At 36.7% G+C, this 15,441-nt stretch overlaps 1 protein-coding gene across 1 annotated transcript in view; it reads right to left on the bottom strand.

Annotated features, from left to right (window-relative positions):
* GBE1 (glucan (1,4-alpha-), branching enzyme 1) overlaps positions 1–11,895 on the bottom strand; it is a gene marked incomplete at both ends in the record, with an annotated part of 70,468 nt that extends 58,573 nt beyond the window's left edge. Inside the window, 5 exons of the mRNA XM_010083825.1 lie at positions 4,953–5,162; positions 6,305–6,395; positions 8,812–8,947; positions 10,849–10,974; positions 11,833–11,895. Of these exons, the coding sequence (XP_010082127.1) occupies positions 4,953–5,162; positions 6,305–6,395; positions 8,812–8,947; positions 10,849–10,974; positions 11,833–11,895 (626 nt within the window). The remainder of the gene's footprint in view (positions 1–4,952; positions 5,163–6,304; positions 6,396–8,811; positions 8,948–10,848; positions 10,975–11,832) is intronic.
* Positions 11,896–15,441: the final 3,546 nt, after the last annotated feature.

The raw sequence follows: 15,441 nt of genomic DNA on the forward strand, positions 1-15,441 counted from the left end.
CAACATGCCTTTAAGGAGTCAGATCCTAAAGTGAAGTAAATTACTATCTATTGACAACAGCAGACCTTTTCTCCCCATAAAATACAGCATGAAGTCTATGCAGGATTTCATAGAAAAGGCCATCATCTCAGCATCCAAACACAGGGGTACCGTGCCATTTTAGATGCAAGAGAGCACCTGATATAGCTGCATGAGGCTGGAACACAGGATAGGGAAGAGAGGCTTCAGGTGACCCACACCTCTCTGGAGGAGCAGCTGGAACACAGGCCATCTAAACCAGAACTAAAACACACACTTCTGCAACTGACAGCTGGCCTATTTCTGCCACACTGACAGCAGGGCTAAAAGCAGTTTCTGAACTATAGTAGTTTATAACCCACTTTAAGAAAAACTGAAAAAAGTGTAACATGCTGAGCTATGATCAGCTGCTCCACCAACAGTTCAGAAGACCAAGCTGAAGAGAACATCTGGTTAGGCAGCAGGGGACCAGCATGGCATCTTTTCTCCTGATGTAAACTGTGGCTTGTGGAACAGCGCTTATACTCTGAACCCTACCTACAGTATTTCAAAGCACATTTTGCATAGATGTCACTTGAGACTTCATAATACTGAAGGAGAAAGAAAAGACTAAAGCAAATAAAAGATTTCTCCCATTACATGGCTTAGTTCAGCAAATTTAATTTCCTCTACAGCACTTACAAGCCTTAATTCCCAAAAGAGAGTACCACCAAAAAATACAAACAAGACAAAATCTTCACGTGAACAGGCCAAAGGATTCCCACTAGTTATGATTTGATGCCTTCAGAGAAGAACAAAAGCATGGACACATAAAATCCAAAGAAAAGCACTGAACAGAAAAAGCCTCAAAAGAGACATCAGGGATGTCTGCTGGCCCCAGAACCTTGGAACTAACATAATCTCTTGCTGATCATACTGTTGCACTCAAAGAAGCAGGACTTTGTAATTGAAACAAGAATATAATTCAACCTCTGACTTTTGTGCCAAATTCTTCTCCTAGATTGAGCAAGAACTTAAAATTTTGGCTAAGTGCTCAGGTGAAAAGGGTCACAGTATTAAAAAACAAAACAAAACCACAAACAAAACACAAAACTTAGGGCATCATATGATTTCTGCCAAGTTTTACTTCTATCATTATTACTAAAGCCTACAGAAATACATCAGTATACCTGTTGTCGCCTAGAATTGGATTAAGTGCAGAATCTAACAAAGCCTAATGAGAAAAGAGGAATACGGAGCCCTAAAAATCAAAACAATACACTCAGATCTTAATAAGCCTAGAAAGGCAGCATCATTTACACATTTTAATTATGTAGTGCCTTAAAAAAACCCAAAAAAACAAACAGTAACTTATCTTTGCTAGGTAATATCTTGTTCTCAATTCTTTCTAAATTGTTTTGCCTGATTAATATTTTAGACACATTTGCTATACAGAGAAATGAATTTAAATCAAAACACAATCAGCCACTCTAGTTGTGATCCCACCTGGTCTCCAGGGTCTACAGCATCACTTCTAATGAACTTGTCAGCTGAATAATCTTCAAATATGATTTTAGGAAGGAAAAATTGTTATACTTAGCTTGTGCTAAATTAATTACAAGCAGAAGCCTTAGTTAAGATGGGAGGGTGCTTACACGTGTTTCGAGTGAGCTACCTTAAACAGGACCTCAATAGAGACAAGGCACTTAATTTACCACAAAATTAACTAGACAGTGCCAGCTAGACTACAGGTCCAGAGTTTGTGACATTCCTTTTACCTTACAGTATCTCCCTTTCATGAATTCAGGCATCAGACCCTTTCATGCATTCAGGGTCTGCAGAAGAAGGAGAGGAAGATTCACCAAATTAACATGTTTGAGGAAAAAACTGCCCAGATCCACAATTTGGAAAAACTGGAAAAACTTGCCAGAACACACTTTTATCTTCTTAAATTGCACTATGCTGCTAGAGATGCAACATCCTGGTTGTCCTTTGAACAGTTTTACTACTGCTTTTCTTGGAGCTACTCTCTACTTAAGTGAATATTATTAAAAATATAATATTTAAAATATACCATGGATATAGTTCTTTTTTTGTCTGGGTAAAGATCTTTTGCCACCTTGTTTTATAGTAAGTATTCACAATCCCCTTCTCAGAAAACTGAATAATCTTGCCAACGCTGTGAGACAAATTTACTTACATCTTGGCTTTCAAAGAAAACATAGACAGACTAAACTGATAAAGCAATTGTTTCTTAATCTCTTTCATGGCAGAGAAATAGGTTCTCTCAATTCCAAAGTAAATTGAGCAGTCCTTGTTATTTGATGTTTAAGTACCTGTAGATTTAACAGTTCTTCTTACTACAGAAGGAAAGTGATTTAGTACAAGCACTGCACAGGAGAGAAGGCTGTACTAGCTGAAGAGATTTGCCTCAGAAAGCAAGCTTTTCTGTATACCATTCAATAGGTTGTGTTTGGTGTTATCTATTTTCAGAAACCTTGAAATATCCACAAGCAACTTGAGTGTCTCTCACAGATTTTTATACTTCCCTTTTTCAGAATACGGCTGCTGATTTACTGATATGGAAATTAGCAGGCATGACAATAAAGCCTAAATTAAAAAAAAGTAACATTTTCCGTAAAATGTCAGTTCCGATTCTTTCCCAATTTTGTTTAGGACCTGTACACACAAAAAGAGGAAAAAAAAAAAGTATATTTTAATAAGTTGTGAGCAACTTATAACATGATTGTGATATCTTTTAAGCCTTACAATTTGACAATAAAAACACATAGAATATTTAATGTTTCAGATACTAGGACTAAAGAAGCCCTTAATGACTAAAAACAGTTCACTGCACAACTTATTGTGCTTGAAGAAGGAGGAGTTTTCCTAAAAGTTTAAAAAAGGAAACCTAATTTTGTTGTTGCATTTCACTAGAGGGTAGGGGATGGAGAACGCCATATGAGGGACACTCAGTCATCCAGAGCACTGTTTTTGCTCATCAGTAGGGCACAGATCCATTTTTTCTAGTCTCTGCTATTTCCTAATCTCTTCTCTCCCACTCACAGCTCTTTCCCCTTCCCAGCATTCAGTCTGGCACCTATTCCAATCACACAGGATGAAAAGTAATTATGCAGTGATATCCCTCCCCAATGGGTACATACCGCTGACCGAACAGACTGGTGTAGGAAGTTGTTAAATTCTGAATAAATGCTTAACACTGCCAGGTGTTACCTAGAAAGCAGCTTGCTGTTTCTTTCACTTACAAATCCTTCCAAAACATTCAATACCAGCACCACTTTCTTTTCCAATATGAAGAACCTGCCTCTGCTTGGAACAGAGAAATGTCCCCAATTGCATTCGATTTATTTTCTTGCTACACAAGGTGGTACCACACACACTTGTTGATTATACATAAGCATAAAATGAAATTAAGTGTGAAATACCATTGTACTGATATTAAAGCTTCAAGATTATCTGAAGTAGAATTTATTTGAATATGAATTTAAAGATTAATAGGAAGGAACTCAAACAAGAAATTATTACTATTAGACATAGTAAAATGCATTTGTTATCATCAAAATCACAATTCAAAAAGGTCCCCTGAATTCATCAGTTAAATTGTCCCCAAAAAAAAGTAAATAAGGAACGGCTCATCTGATTAAGTAACAGTGTATAAGTCCCTTTCTACACTGGTCACTCTATTTAATTGAAATTGTGAGTTACTGTGCAAGAGTTTCCATTAAACAGTTGACCTATGCTATGTAAAATTACTTCTGCAATAGTGACCTTCTTAAACAGTACCCCCCATAAGCTATGAAATTGTCAGCCTCAACAGTATAGCCTATGAGTACAAGAAGAAATATCTTCTTTGGCAACTAACTGAACATACGTAATTCTGATCCAAGGTTCCAGGACATCTGCAATGTAAGCATATCCAGTTAATGGCAATTCAATGCAAGTGAGGGAGAGAAATAAAGGGAAAAAAGTAAATTGAACTTGCAGCACACGAAGCCTAACAACTAGCAGATTAACAAGAGACCAGAACTCTACAGTCGCCGAATGACGAATGATCCAAGGAACCACCCAAGCGTAACCTTGAAAGGGTTAAACCAGAATTTTGTAATTGGTAAGAAGGGCAAACAAGATTATTGTGCATCTCAAGGAGGGGAAAAACTCAAAATTTATCATGGAATAAGAAGTGACACTGTGTAGAATTAATTAAGAAATGCTTTAAGAAGATTCTGGGGTTGTGCAAAACTTACTATGGGATGAAAAACATGGGAAAAATGAGGGAAGACCAAAATAAACTGGCTACCTGTGTCTATTTCTCCATTTAAACTACTGAAATACTCCGCATACAAGATAAATCCTCCCACTCCCAATACCTCAGAGAATAAAAAGGAAACAATATTAAATGCTAATCATCATCTGGCATTAACACGTGGTTTGACACACACTATATTTATACTAGCTAATTAAGGGTGCCCAAACTGGGTCCCTAAACTTGCCTACTGAAAAGGACCCGTGCTCTGTATTTACTGTTGATCAACCTCTGGAAGCTCTTGGGAACAGAGGTAGTTGTCCTGGGGAAAAACTTTGCTGTATTACAACAATTTGACAGTTTGACAATAAGTTTCCAGATCCTGAAAGTTTTCTTCAGCTTTTCTTATTCTTTTATTTATTTAGATATATAAATAGATTATATTTACAGTACCTAAAACATGGTATGTAATATGTACATATGTGGCCATAGATGAGAGAATACCAAAACCAAAATACTATTATTTAGTCTTTGATTTAAGTATCTAGCAAAGTAAAGGAATTTAACTCAGTATATTGCAACTGTTGAACAACCCAAATGACTTTTCCAGTTTGGCAAAATAGTGTAGTTTTAATGTAACTGGTAAGAAACAATTACCACTAACACACCTGAAGTGACATTTTATACTTACTTTGCATAGTCAAAGAGCCTGCTGTCCCAGAGCTGATGAGTTCCTCTAGAACCGGAATGGAAGAAACATGAATCTGTGCCATCAAATTTGTTGAGACCATCTTCAGAGTTTTTTGATGCATGGCTGTGCACAACATCCAGCAGAACAGTGATGCCCATTGAGTGAGCAATGTCAATCATTTCTTTCAGGTCATCTGGAGTTCCATAACGGCTATCAGCAAGAAAATGCAACGTGTTATGAGTGGTACAATCTGAAGTTAAGCTGACAATACTGAACATTACTCCTAAAAACTATATCTAAGTCAGCAATTCCTCATCACCTAGTTTCTGATTGTATACAGGTTATTTTTTCAGCCTCTGAATTAGTAGCTATTGATTACAAACTGATGGTTAAAACAATTTTTTAATCATAAAAATTATATCATGCACACAATGTTTTGCAGAAATAGTTTCAAAGTTTTATTCTTCCCTCTTAATCTGTTCATACATCAAATTTAGTATAAAAGATACTGATAAACTTAAAGCTTCTACTTAATATTGAACAATTCCTTACTTTCTAAGGGACAATAAGATATTTATATTACCAGAATAAAGTAATCTTTAACGACTACAAAAGTAAATGTACATTCATGAAAGTCCCCAAAATACACTATCTGCCACTGTCCTCTTTAGTTATTTAAGTACTATACTATTTTCCAACTTGTTTTTAAATAAAGATTGTCTCCTGTGTCTGACACACATTTCTTTCAACTAATTAAGCCAGTTAAAACTTCCTGTATATCTAAGTTTAGCCTTGCCACTTGAGCTTCACCAAGATGGAAAAAAAAAAAAAATCATAACATTCAGGTTTATCATAATTTTCTTAACAATCTCCTGAACACATTTTCCATCTGTTTTCACTCTAGACCCCAAATATAAGTACAGTCTGTTGCAAGTGTGGGAAAAAGTTATCACAGAACACAGAGAACCGTGATTTTAATCAAGGTCATTATGAACAAGTAGTGTACAGTTCCGTTTATCATAAAAGAATGACATAGTAACAACTACGGTTGTTACTGCCAAGAATTCCAGAACACAAAAACGCACGCATAAAGACTACTGAAACTGGATTAGCTGGAATATGCTATGACAAGCCAAGTTACTTATAGCCTTGTTGTTGTTTGTATCCTATATGAAGTGCTCCTCAGAACAGCTGATCACCATGCCCAACTGATTTTAGAGGAAGCTAGAGCCAATACTCTGTTACTTTCCATTAAACACTTACTTGCAAACACACACATAGAGGCATGCTGATTTCAATGGATGGGGAATAAGGCAGAAAAACAGAGAAGAAGCTGAAGTACTTTAGCTTACCTTGATGCTGCGAAGAAGCTGGTGACCTGATAACCAAAACTGGCATAGTACGCGTGTTCCATAATTGCCATCAGCTGGACACAGTTATATCCTATAAAGATGGAAGAAATAAAACAAACCCCTGCCTTAATGATAGTTAAAAGAGGATTCAACATCTGTCACATCCATTCCAGTCTTCTCTCATTTTAGCTGCTTCTGACTCCAATAACTAACAACTAAAGATTCAGTCTCTTTCAAGAAGTAAGTCTGTCTAATACTTTATACTTACATGATATTCCATTAAAAATGAAGTGTCAATTTGCTAAGTGATCTACATATAACTAGATGTATTGAATCTCTCAGATTTAGAAAGCACTAAGTGATATGCAAATATAATTTTAATCTAACTTCAGAATATTAACTATGCCAATCTTCATGTCCCAAACTTCTGCTTCACTTCTCACGCTTGCAGTTAGGGGGTATAGGGGTAGTCACTGGCTACACATACTATACCTTATGCCCTACAGAATCTTTTTCTACCACTTCAAAACCACTTTTTTCCAACTTTGATGATTACATTCCCCCCTCTGTAAGAGTCATTCAAAAAAGAGAAAACACAATAGCAATGTGTTTTACTTATGAGTTTACTGAAGAACCAAGACATCCCAGGACAGCTGAGGACACACTGTCTAGTCCTTCCCCTAAGACAGCTCAGTGTACTACTCAGGGAGGGAAATCTAAAGCTAAAACAATATACTAACGGTGAAGCCACAGTACTTGCCACACATCTTAACTGAAGCTATCTTTAGTATCAGTGAATAAGTGCCCCAGACAGCTAGCAAGTGAGGACTATCAGTAAAAGATAACCTTCAGGTTTAATCTACAGTCTGTTGAGATTGCCACTACTTCTCTTTATGAGTTTAACCAAAATCTTCACTTAATTCTTTAGTTTAGACAAGATACTGGGATTTTTTTTGTTGATCTTGCTTCTGTTTTTAATTTTCACACATATGAAAGAGTTATTATTAGGAGATAGCTGGCATGAGCTCAACAATTTGTCAGATTCATTGCTGTTTTATAATTCAGGCTCATTGCACTTATTCTTATTTACAGCATTTTTATAAATAATAGGCAACACAGCATCAAATTTCTCATTCAATTTGCTTGCTATTTATTTTGCTATTTTTCATGCACATTTTTCTACAAACTATTAATATCTTAGTATTCTTAAATACTGATGTCTTTAAGCTTGTCCTAACAAGATACTCTAAAACCACATATAATAGCTCCTAAAAAGACATTAAAAACCCTCCATAATTCCCATATTGTTTACTTAATGCAAATAAGAGCAAACATTACCTATCACTTCTGTATACCCTACCTAAATTTGATATTGCTTTTATTTTGTGGTGTATCAGCCTTTTCATTACATTTCTCCTGTAGGTAAAGCAGAAAGCTTTCCCAACTCTGTTAAACATATTAACCTCCTGGAATGAGGGAAATTTTTTGTCAGTAAGGAAAGAGTCACAAATACATAACGTGGAATCCAAATTTACTTTTTGCTGAGGGCCTCCAGATGTGCAAATTCCCTCAATTCACCTGCAAGCTCAACTTTATTGAACGGCAAAAGCCACATTCTGTGAAACACTGACTCAACAAGTAAACCTATGAGAAAAACACACGGCTTCTTCAGGCACTCTGATAAATAAAAAAAAATAAAATTAAAAAAAAAAAAAAATCACACAACACACAAGCACAGCCACCATCCACAGAGGTCTCAGCCATGGATGTCACAACTATTTTACAGCTAAGTGTAAGAAAACATATTTTATTACAAGGTAGTAAAAAGCCTGCAATTACTAATATTGTTCCATTATAGAAACGTTGCAAAGACACCACAGGAAAAAAATAATCAAGTAGAAATTGAGATGAACAGTTTTGCTGTGCTTCCTGGGATAATCATGCCAGCTGTTTCATACATCCCTGCCAGTATAGTAGAAGTTCTTTTCTAAAAGAAGACTTCTTACATTTAAAGTTTCCATGTTCTAATACTTCACAGCAACCGTTCAGGAATAAAAAATTTAGCATGCTTATTCTGGCAAACAGAAAGGACAATCCTTTCTGTGCAGGTATTTCTTTATCTTTGCTTAGAATCAAGATTTACATTAAAAGAACCAATTAAGAACACAGTATTTTCTGAAGACTATCTCACAAAAAAAGGTCCTTTTTCAAGTTGAAAGCAAACCACGCCAAAAGCAAACTGCCCTGCAATATTTATCTAGGCTTTGGCAATCACATTTTACTTAAAAATCTGTAAAATAGATTTTGATTCACATATCCTATCTCAGTCTTTCTTTCTTCTCCATAGATTCCACTTGTTTATAATTTCTGCTACTGTAAGAATCTATTTTTATAGTGCATGTAATATGAAAACTAAAAAAAAGCTACAGACGCGATAATTATCTCTTCTAATAAGAGCACAGACACATTAAAATTTTATCTCTGCAAGTATCTCTGGTATTACTTACCAAGATCCTTTATTCTAGGTAGCACATTGTATGTGAAGTTTTTATAAGAAGCTACTTTCCCTTCTGGGGAAGCAATCCCCACATGAGATTCATAGATTCTTAGGCTTTTTAATCTCCTGGGGGAAGGATGCTTACGCTATAAGGAAAAACCACAGTTGTCATTAGGATGCAACAGCTTGGAAGCATTGTCACAATCACATAATTTGCATAAGATTAAAAACAATTTAAGGTTTGTCTTGTTTTTCATCTGAGAGCAAACATTTCAGAAGTTCTTAAGCATTCTAAACTGTTAAAGCAAATTAGTATTTCAAATATTAATATTTCAAATTAACATTATTCATGAACAAGAAACTGGACATCCATGATTTAACACTTTTCTTATATCCTTTTTAAATTACACTGAAGCGTACAAACTTACAGCAGCCATTGTACTATAAAGTTCTTCTGAACTACTATGAAGCTTTCTTGAAAATAAAAGATGACAGCAGAAAGATAGGGTTTTATTTTTTAAGCATACCTGCTTTTTGCAGGTATTTGAAGTTGCTCTGCCTTCTCCAAACTAAAACTGATAAATATTTTAGTCAGAAATATCTATATTCCAGTTACTTAGTATTAAAAAAAATAAAGAAATCCCACATCTGTGGGCAAGTACACAGTATTTCTAGATGGGTGAAAGTGTTTAAAGACTATAGAAACAATTGAAGTTCATCACCAAACTCCTCCTTACACCTGAAAGAGTTTATCGGGATTTTATTTTTTAAAACAAAAGTCTTGTCTGAAGAAACATAGGCAAACTACTGCTTAAAACCTGTTTTTCCCTAAAGTTTTTTTTTCCTCCCTCTTTCAATTAAAAAAAGTTACAAGATTTTTATATTCTATTTCTTATTTAATATTTAAGTGAAATTTTGAAAAGTTAGACCAAAACCAGTAAAAACACACATGTACGTGAACAGAAATTAAAGGGATAACGTGAAGAACAAGAAGTTCTGGTTGAGGTTGGCTCCCTGTATTTTACTTTCACAGGGTGCCTCTCCTATTCATAAAAGGACTCTTTTTTTTTTTTTTTTTTCCTCCTGACTTAACTCAGTAAGGCCTTGTCTGCACCCTAAACGTTCTTGCCTCCTTTCTGCTCTAGGTCATACAGATCACTGCATTTCAAGTTTCTTCCTATAGAGGACCTAGGTGTGATATAGAATCATAGATATAGGGTAGGTCACTATGTTCATATAAACTATACACCTAAATAAGAAAGTTACCACAGATAAAGTATAATTTTTTTTAAGAGACTTTACATGTGAGTTACCCTTTCTCTGTCAACTACATGCTTCATAATTTGAGGTGGGTGCTAAAATTCAACTCAAAACAGAGGTTGCAGTGCCTCTAATACAGAACATTGCATACTATTTTTTAGTGAAAATAAAGCGTAATAATATGAAATAACACCACTCAGTCTGAAGCTTCTGAATGTTCTCCTAGGGTATTTTTCATACCTCATGTAAAGAGTTCCCCCTCTTATGGCAGTGCATGAGAAGTAAAATAGCTTTAAAAACAATAAACAGATCTTCCAGATACAAAGAAACTAGGATGACTGGAGCATGAGTACCTTACTTTTGAAAGTTTTTTCTGACTTCAAATGGCATTAACTTTGTACAAAACTTTGTATTTGCAGCTAACTAGTTCTTAAACTCAATTCTGATAGTTCTATCCTCTCTTCTGTACCAGGAAAGGCTGCCTAGTCCTGGAATAGTTATTGAGCTTGCCTAGCATGTGGGAAGCAAAGTTCAAAACACCACTTTAACAGGTAACCATTTTTCATATGCTCTGTGGGAGACTGAAGAAGTAGCTCAAAAGCATCCATCATTAAAGTCTCTTGTTTCTGTCAAAGCCATGGATAAAAACCCTTCAGTTCTCCGGTAGCTGCTTTAACTAGTTCGCTACTCTCTTTTTGTGGAAGAACTTTTTTTCCTTCCAAATAGGGATACAAAGATGATGATACACAGCTTTATACACCCTTTCAAAATAATATTTAAACCTTACTATATATGACAGTGGTGGATTCCAGTGTACCCAATCATAATTCACTTTGTCTTCATCGCGGACTACGTATCTTGCCCAAGGTGAAATACGATAGAGGAGTTCGCCATTTTGAGCACGAATAACCACCTATAAAATAACCGCAACATACACATGCAGTCACATATAATTCATACAAACAACCCCTGTGTAAACCATAGCAGAGAATGAAATAGTATACTACGCAGAAATTTAATTTAAAGAACATACAAATACACAATGCACCTCAAGACAAGGAAGAATCATAGAATGGTTTGGGTTGGAAGGGACCTTAAAGATCATCTAGCTCCAACCCCCCTGCCACCGGCAGTGACACCTTCCAAGAATGATGACCCTTCCATGAACAGAATGACCCTGTTCACAGAAATGATTTGCAAAGGGATAACAAACCAGGCACGTCAGACACAAAAGTGATGTTCACAAACAGCAGCTGAAAGATGAAGATACATATGTAAGCTTCATATAAGTAAGGGCAGCAAGAGCCTTCCCAAACAGATTACTGTTATGTTCCCTAACTTCCCCTGGCATTCCTATTTCCCCATCACATTTTTACAAACTTAAATAGATATGCAGCATAATGCCATCAAGATGAGAACTGTGCTTTGTTTACTTGGCAAACAATCTAGTAAGCAAATTTTAGAATCACAGAATGGTTTGGGTTGGAAGGGTCCTCAAAGATCATTTAGTTCCAATCCCCCTGCCCCCCCTCCACTAGCCCAGGTTGCTCAAAGCCTCATCCAGCCTGGCCTTGAACAACCTCCACGGATGGGGCATCCACAGCTTCCCTGGGCAACCTTTTCCAGTGCCTCACCACCCCCACAGTAAAGAATTTCTTCCTAATATCTAGTCTAAATCTGCCCTCTTCCAGTTTAAATCCATTACCCCTCATCCTGTCACTGTATTCCCTTGTAAAAAGTCCTTCCCCGTCTTTAGGCCCCCTTCAGGTACTGGAAGGCTGCTGTAAGGTCCCCCTGGAGCCTTGTCTTCTTTAGGTTGAACAACCCCAACTCTCTCAGCCTGTCCTCATAGGGGAGGTGCTCCAGCCCTCTGATCTGGCCCTCCTCTGGACCTGTTCCAACAGCTCGACGTTCTACATGCATTCGGGGGCCCAGAGCTGGATGCAGTACTCCAGGTGGAGTCTCACAGAGCAGAGCAGAGGGGCAGAATCACCTCCCTTGACCTGCTGGCCACACTTCTCTTGATACAGCCCAGCATCTGGTTGGCCTTCTGGGCTGCAAATGCACACTGCCAGCTCATGTTCAGTTTTTTGGTCTACCGACACCCCCAAATCCTTCTCCCCTGAAATTTTAAGATCTTAATTCCTCTTTTTTTTTTTTTTTTTTTTTTTTTTTTTCACCTTTTGTTGAGTCCTGACTGATATCATATAGACCAGAACTACAGACCAACACAAGAAACACAGGACAGCTTTCAGGGCAGAAAGAGGGAAAAGAGTAAAATTGAAATTACTGGGTTTCTTCTGCTGTCTTTTGGTTTCTCTGGATACCTTCATCATCCTAATGATAAAGTATTATCATCTATTTTACTTTTTGTATTTGGTTTCCTCTGTTTTATAATGAGAGACAAAAAGGACTTTTTTTTTTTTTTTTTTAATTCCTTCAAAGAGCTCATAAAACTTCACCAGAAAGAGTGACCAAACAAAACAAACCCAGGAGCTCTTTTGGAATAATATAAGTTTGCACAACAAAAGCAATATTGAAATAATTACAAGATAATGTTGTACCAGGACCTTACAAACAACATTGTATTTGAAGAGATGGTGATCTTGAACAGGCCCTCTCTGCTCTACTGAGTAATTAATGTAACCTGTAACTTTTAAAATACCCTTGGGAAAGGGTATGAGGATCAAGGTAGGGAAGGTAGTGTTGCTGACTGGGAGAGTGTTGCACATTTAGGAGCTACAGACAACAGGTCCATCCTGTGCGGCACACGTCCCTGGCTGCAGGACAACTTCAGCCACCTCAGTATCACAGAGGGACCTTCAGGCAGCTCCCCCTTGGTAACAGCAACTATGCCACCTGCATGGCCTTGCCCTTCTCTAAAAGCACAGCAAGAAATTCTCATGAGAATATGCTTTAGGAGTAGAGTTGTTTTCTTGTAAGGAAATTACATACTAGCTTGAACGACCAAAAGGAAGATCTTCCCTCCAAGGACAGGATCTGCTCCACAGAGCATGCCATGGGAAAACCTACCAGCGCACTGTCTGATGCCACGCTAACACAGGGTGCCCAGCATTTGACGGTGACTTGCTCACTATCAGTATTCCTCCATTTACACTAATTAAAGTAGTTATCCTATGAAGCCCACTGTCATCAGCCTTTTCTTCTTAAGATTCACCTCACCCCTTCCTTAGTGCACTCTGGTTTTTGCTTGGTATTTTGCTTCCATTAAAACAACACCACAAAAGATTTGAAATTTAGAATCCAGAAATGTATAAACCAATGAAGTCCTAAAATTCTTCATTCTGCTTTTGTTATGATGTTAATAGCTGGGGCTTAGGGGGCTGTTTTTTGTGGGTTTTTTTTGTAAGGAGACTTAAGAACATAAGAAGCCTCAAACAAAAAGGGGGGGGGGATGCATGCGTGATCTTTCTTTTCTAACAGAAATAAGATAATTACTGCATATAATAAACCATACCTAGTTACTCATGTTAGCATTCCTTTTTCTTTAATATTCTAGTGTAATTTATACTATACAGGCTTATGGGGGTGGGCACATTTTAAGAAACATGAGGCAATAAATCTAAATTCAGAACATTATTTAATTAGGTGTAGTGACGGTTTAATCCAAAGATGACACTAAAGGGGGAAAAAAAGGATGTTTATTTATTATGAAATACTAAAACCAGTCATGCATACTCTTCAATTTAATCCATTAAGCAATTGAAAACATTTAAAACAGAGATTAGAAACACATTTAAACGAGCAATAAGTGATTTCACTTTTTTTAACCCACACTTCTACAGTTATGCTGCAAGTGTTAACCATATCTCTGCATCCTGTCCTTCTGAAATCACATAAGAACTTTTGTTGTTCCATAATCACTCAACTGAAATTGACCATATTTTTCCTAATTTCTGAGGCATCAGCACATTTGATATATCAGTTTACTTCACAAGTCATTTTGTTTAAGTACTAGTTTTGCTTTTATTCAACGCATCTGTCAAGTCAAGTTTGGTTAGACTTTTTAGGAACTAAAAGACTTTTACAGGAACTTGCACAAGTTCGTACCAACTTTCAGACAGAATTCTAATTGCTACAAATACGACTTTCAAGACACAGAGGTATACATGTATTTAACACATATTATGATAGTAACAATGTAGAGCCAGAAACAGGTGGTGCTAATCTACCACTTTCTGCAAGGCTTGCCTTTACACACTTAACATTCTTAAGACTTAATGCTGCTCTATTTTAAGATTCAAAATCTCCACAGTGTAGGTCTTCTTAAAGGAATATCTTCCAAATATATCCATCCATGATTCTATCAGGTTGAACCCCACCATAACAGAAGCAGCCTCAATTTTGCTCATGTGTTGCTGTCATTTTTGAGTACCATGAGCTGTGCACAGAGACAGCATTATCAAGAACATAGATAACCCAGAAAAGGAATCATTACAACACTAAAGCTGGTAAAGTTGAATTCTGTTCTTCTCTGGTTTACAAGAGCATAATCAACATATTTTCCTTCGACCTCTGTATCAAGTGAACCCTAACAATTTTAATTCACGTTTCCTATGCTTGCTTAACCCTTTTCTTCATTTTACATTCATCTCATTTACCAAACCATTTTTTTTTCCCTTAATTATCAAGGTCTATACTCAATCAACTTCTTATTCCTTTCTCCTGATATTGTAGAAAGTTGACTAAACAAGTTACAAGTAGAAAGACTTCAGATAGTATTTTCTGATTTTTCTTGAGATAGAACTCCCACACCATCATGTTTAGTTGAGTCATGAAATACTAGGGCCTGAGAAGTGAGGCCCTGAACCAAAACTGACCTCTAGGTGAACCTCACAACCTAACAATATACCTAATATGTATAATATTGATCACATATGAAATGTATTACCTTATGAATTTATGCCAATTTATAAAAGCTTTTGTTATAACGCTTATAAAGCTTTGCTGTAACGCTTGCTGTAAATAGTTGTGTAACAGTAGCCCCACTTGCCAAAGAGATAAACCTATCTCAAACCCTCAAACAGACCTCTATCTGACAGAATGTGGCAGGGCGGTCACGGGTTTTGTTTAGAAATGCATAATCAAAGACAACCAGATACCTTTACTTCTTCTTAACCTTTTCTCGGGTTCTGGCCAAGCACGGGTAAAAGTTAGCAAGGAAAAAAAAAAAAACACACCAGATGTTTTTCACAGCTTAAGATAGAAAGTTGATTATTTAACTGTATAAAAGCAGGGACCATTTGCAGGGAAATTTGGAAGCCTCCTCTATACAGTGGACGCACTGTATAGAGATTTCACAATTGCCGGGATGAGTTCTCCAAATCCTTCACTGTAAACAGGCTCCCCAGTGACTGCG

Source organism: Pterocles gutturalis, unplaced genomic scaffold, assembly GCF_000699245.1.
Source record: "Pterocles gutturalis isolate BGI_N339 unplaced genomic scaffold, ASM69924v1 scaffold8525, whole genome shotgun sequence".
Classification (NCBI taxonomy): domain Eukaryota; kingdom Metazoa; phylum Chordata; class Aves; order Pterocliformes; family Pteroclidae; genus Pterocles; species Pterocles gutturalis.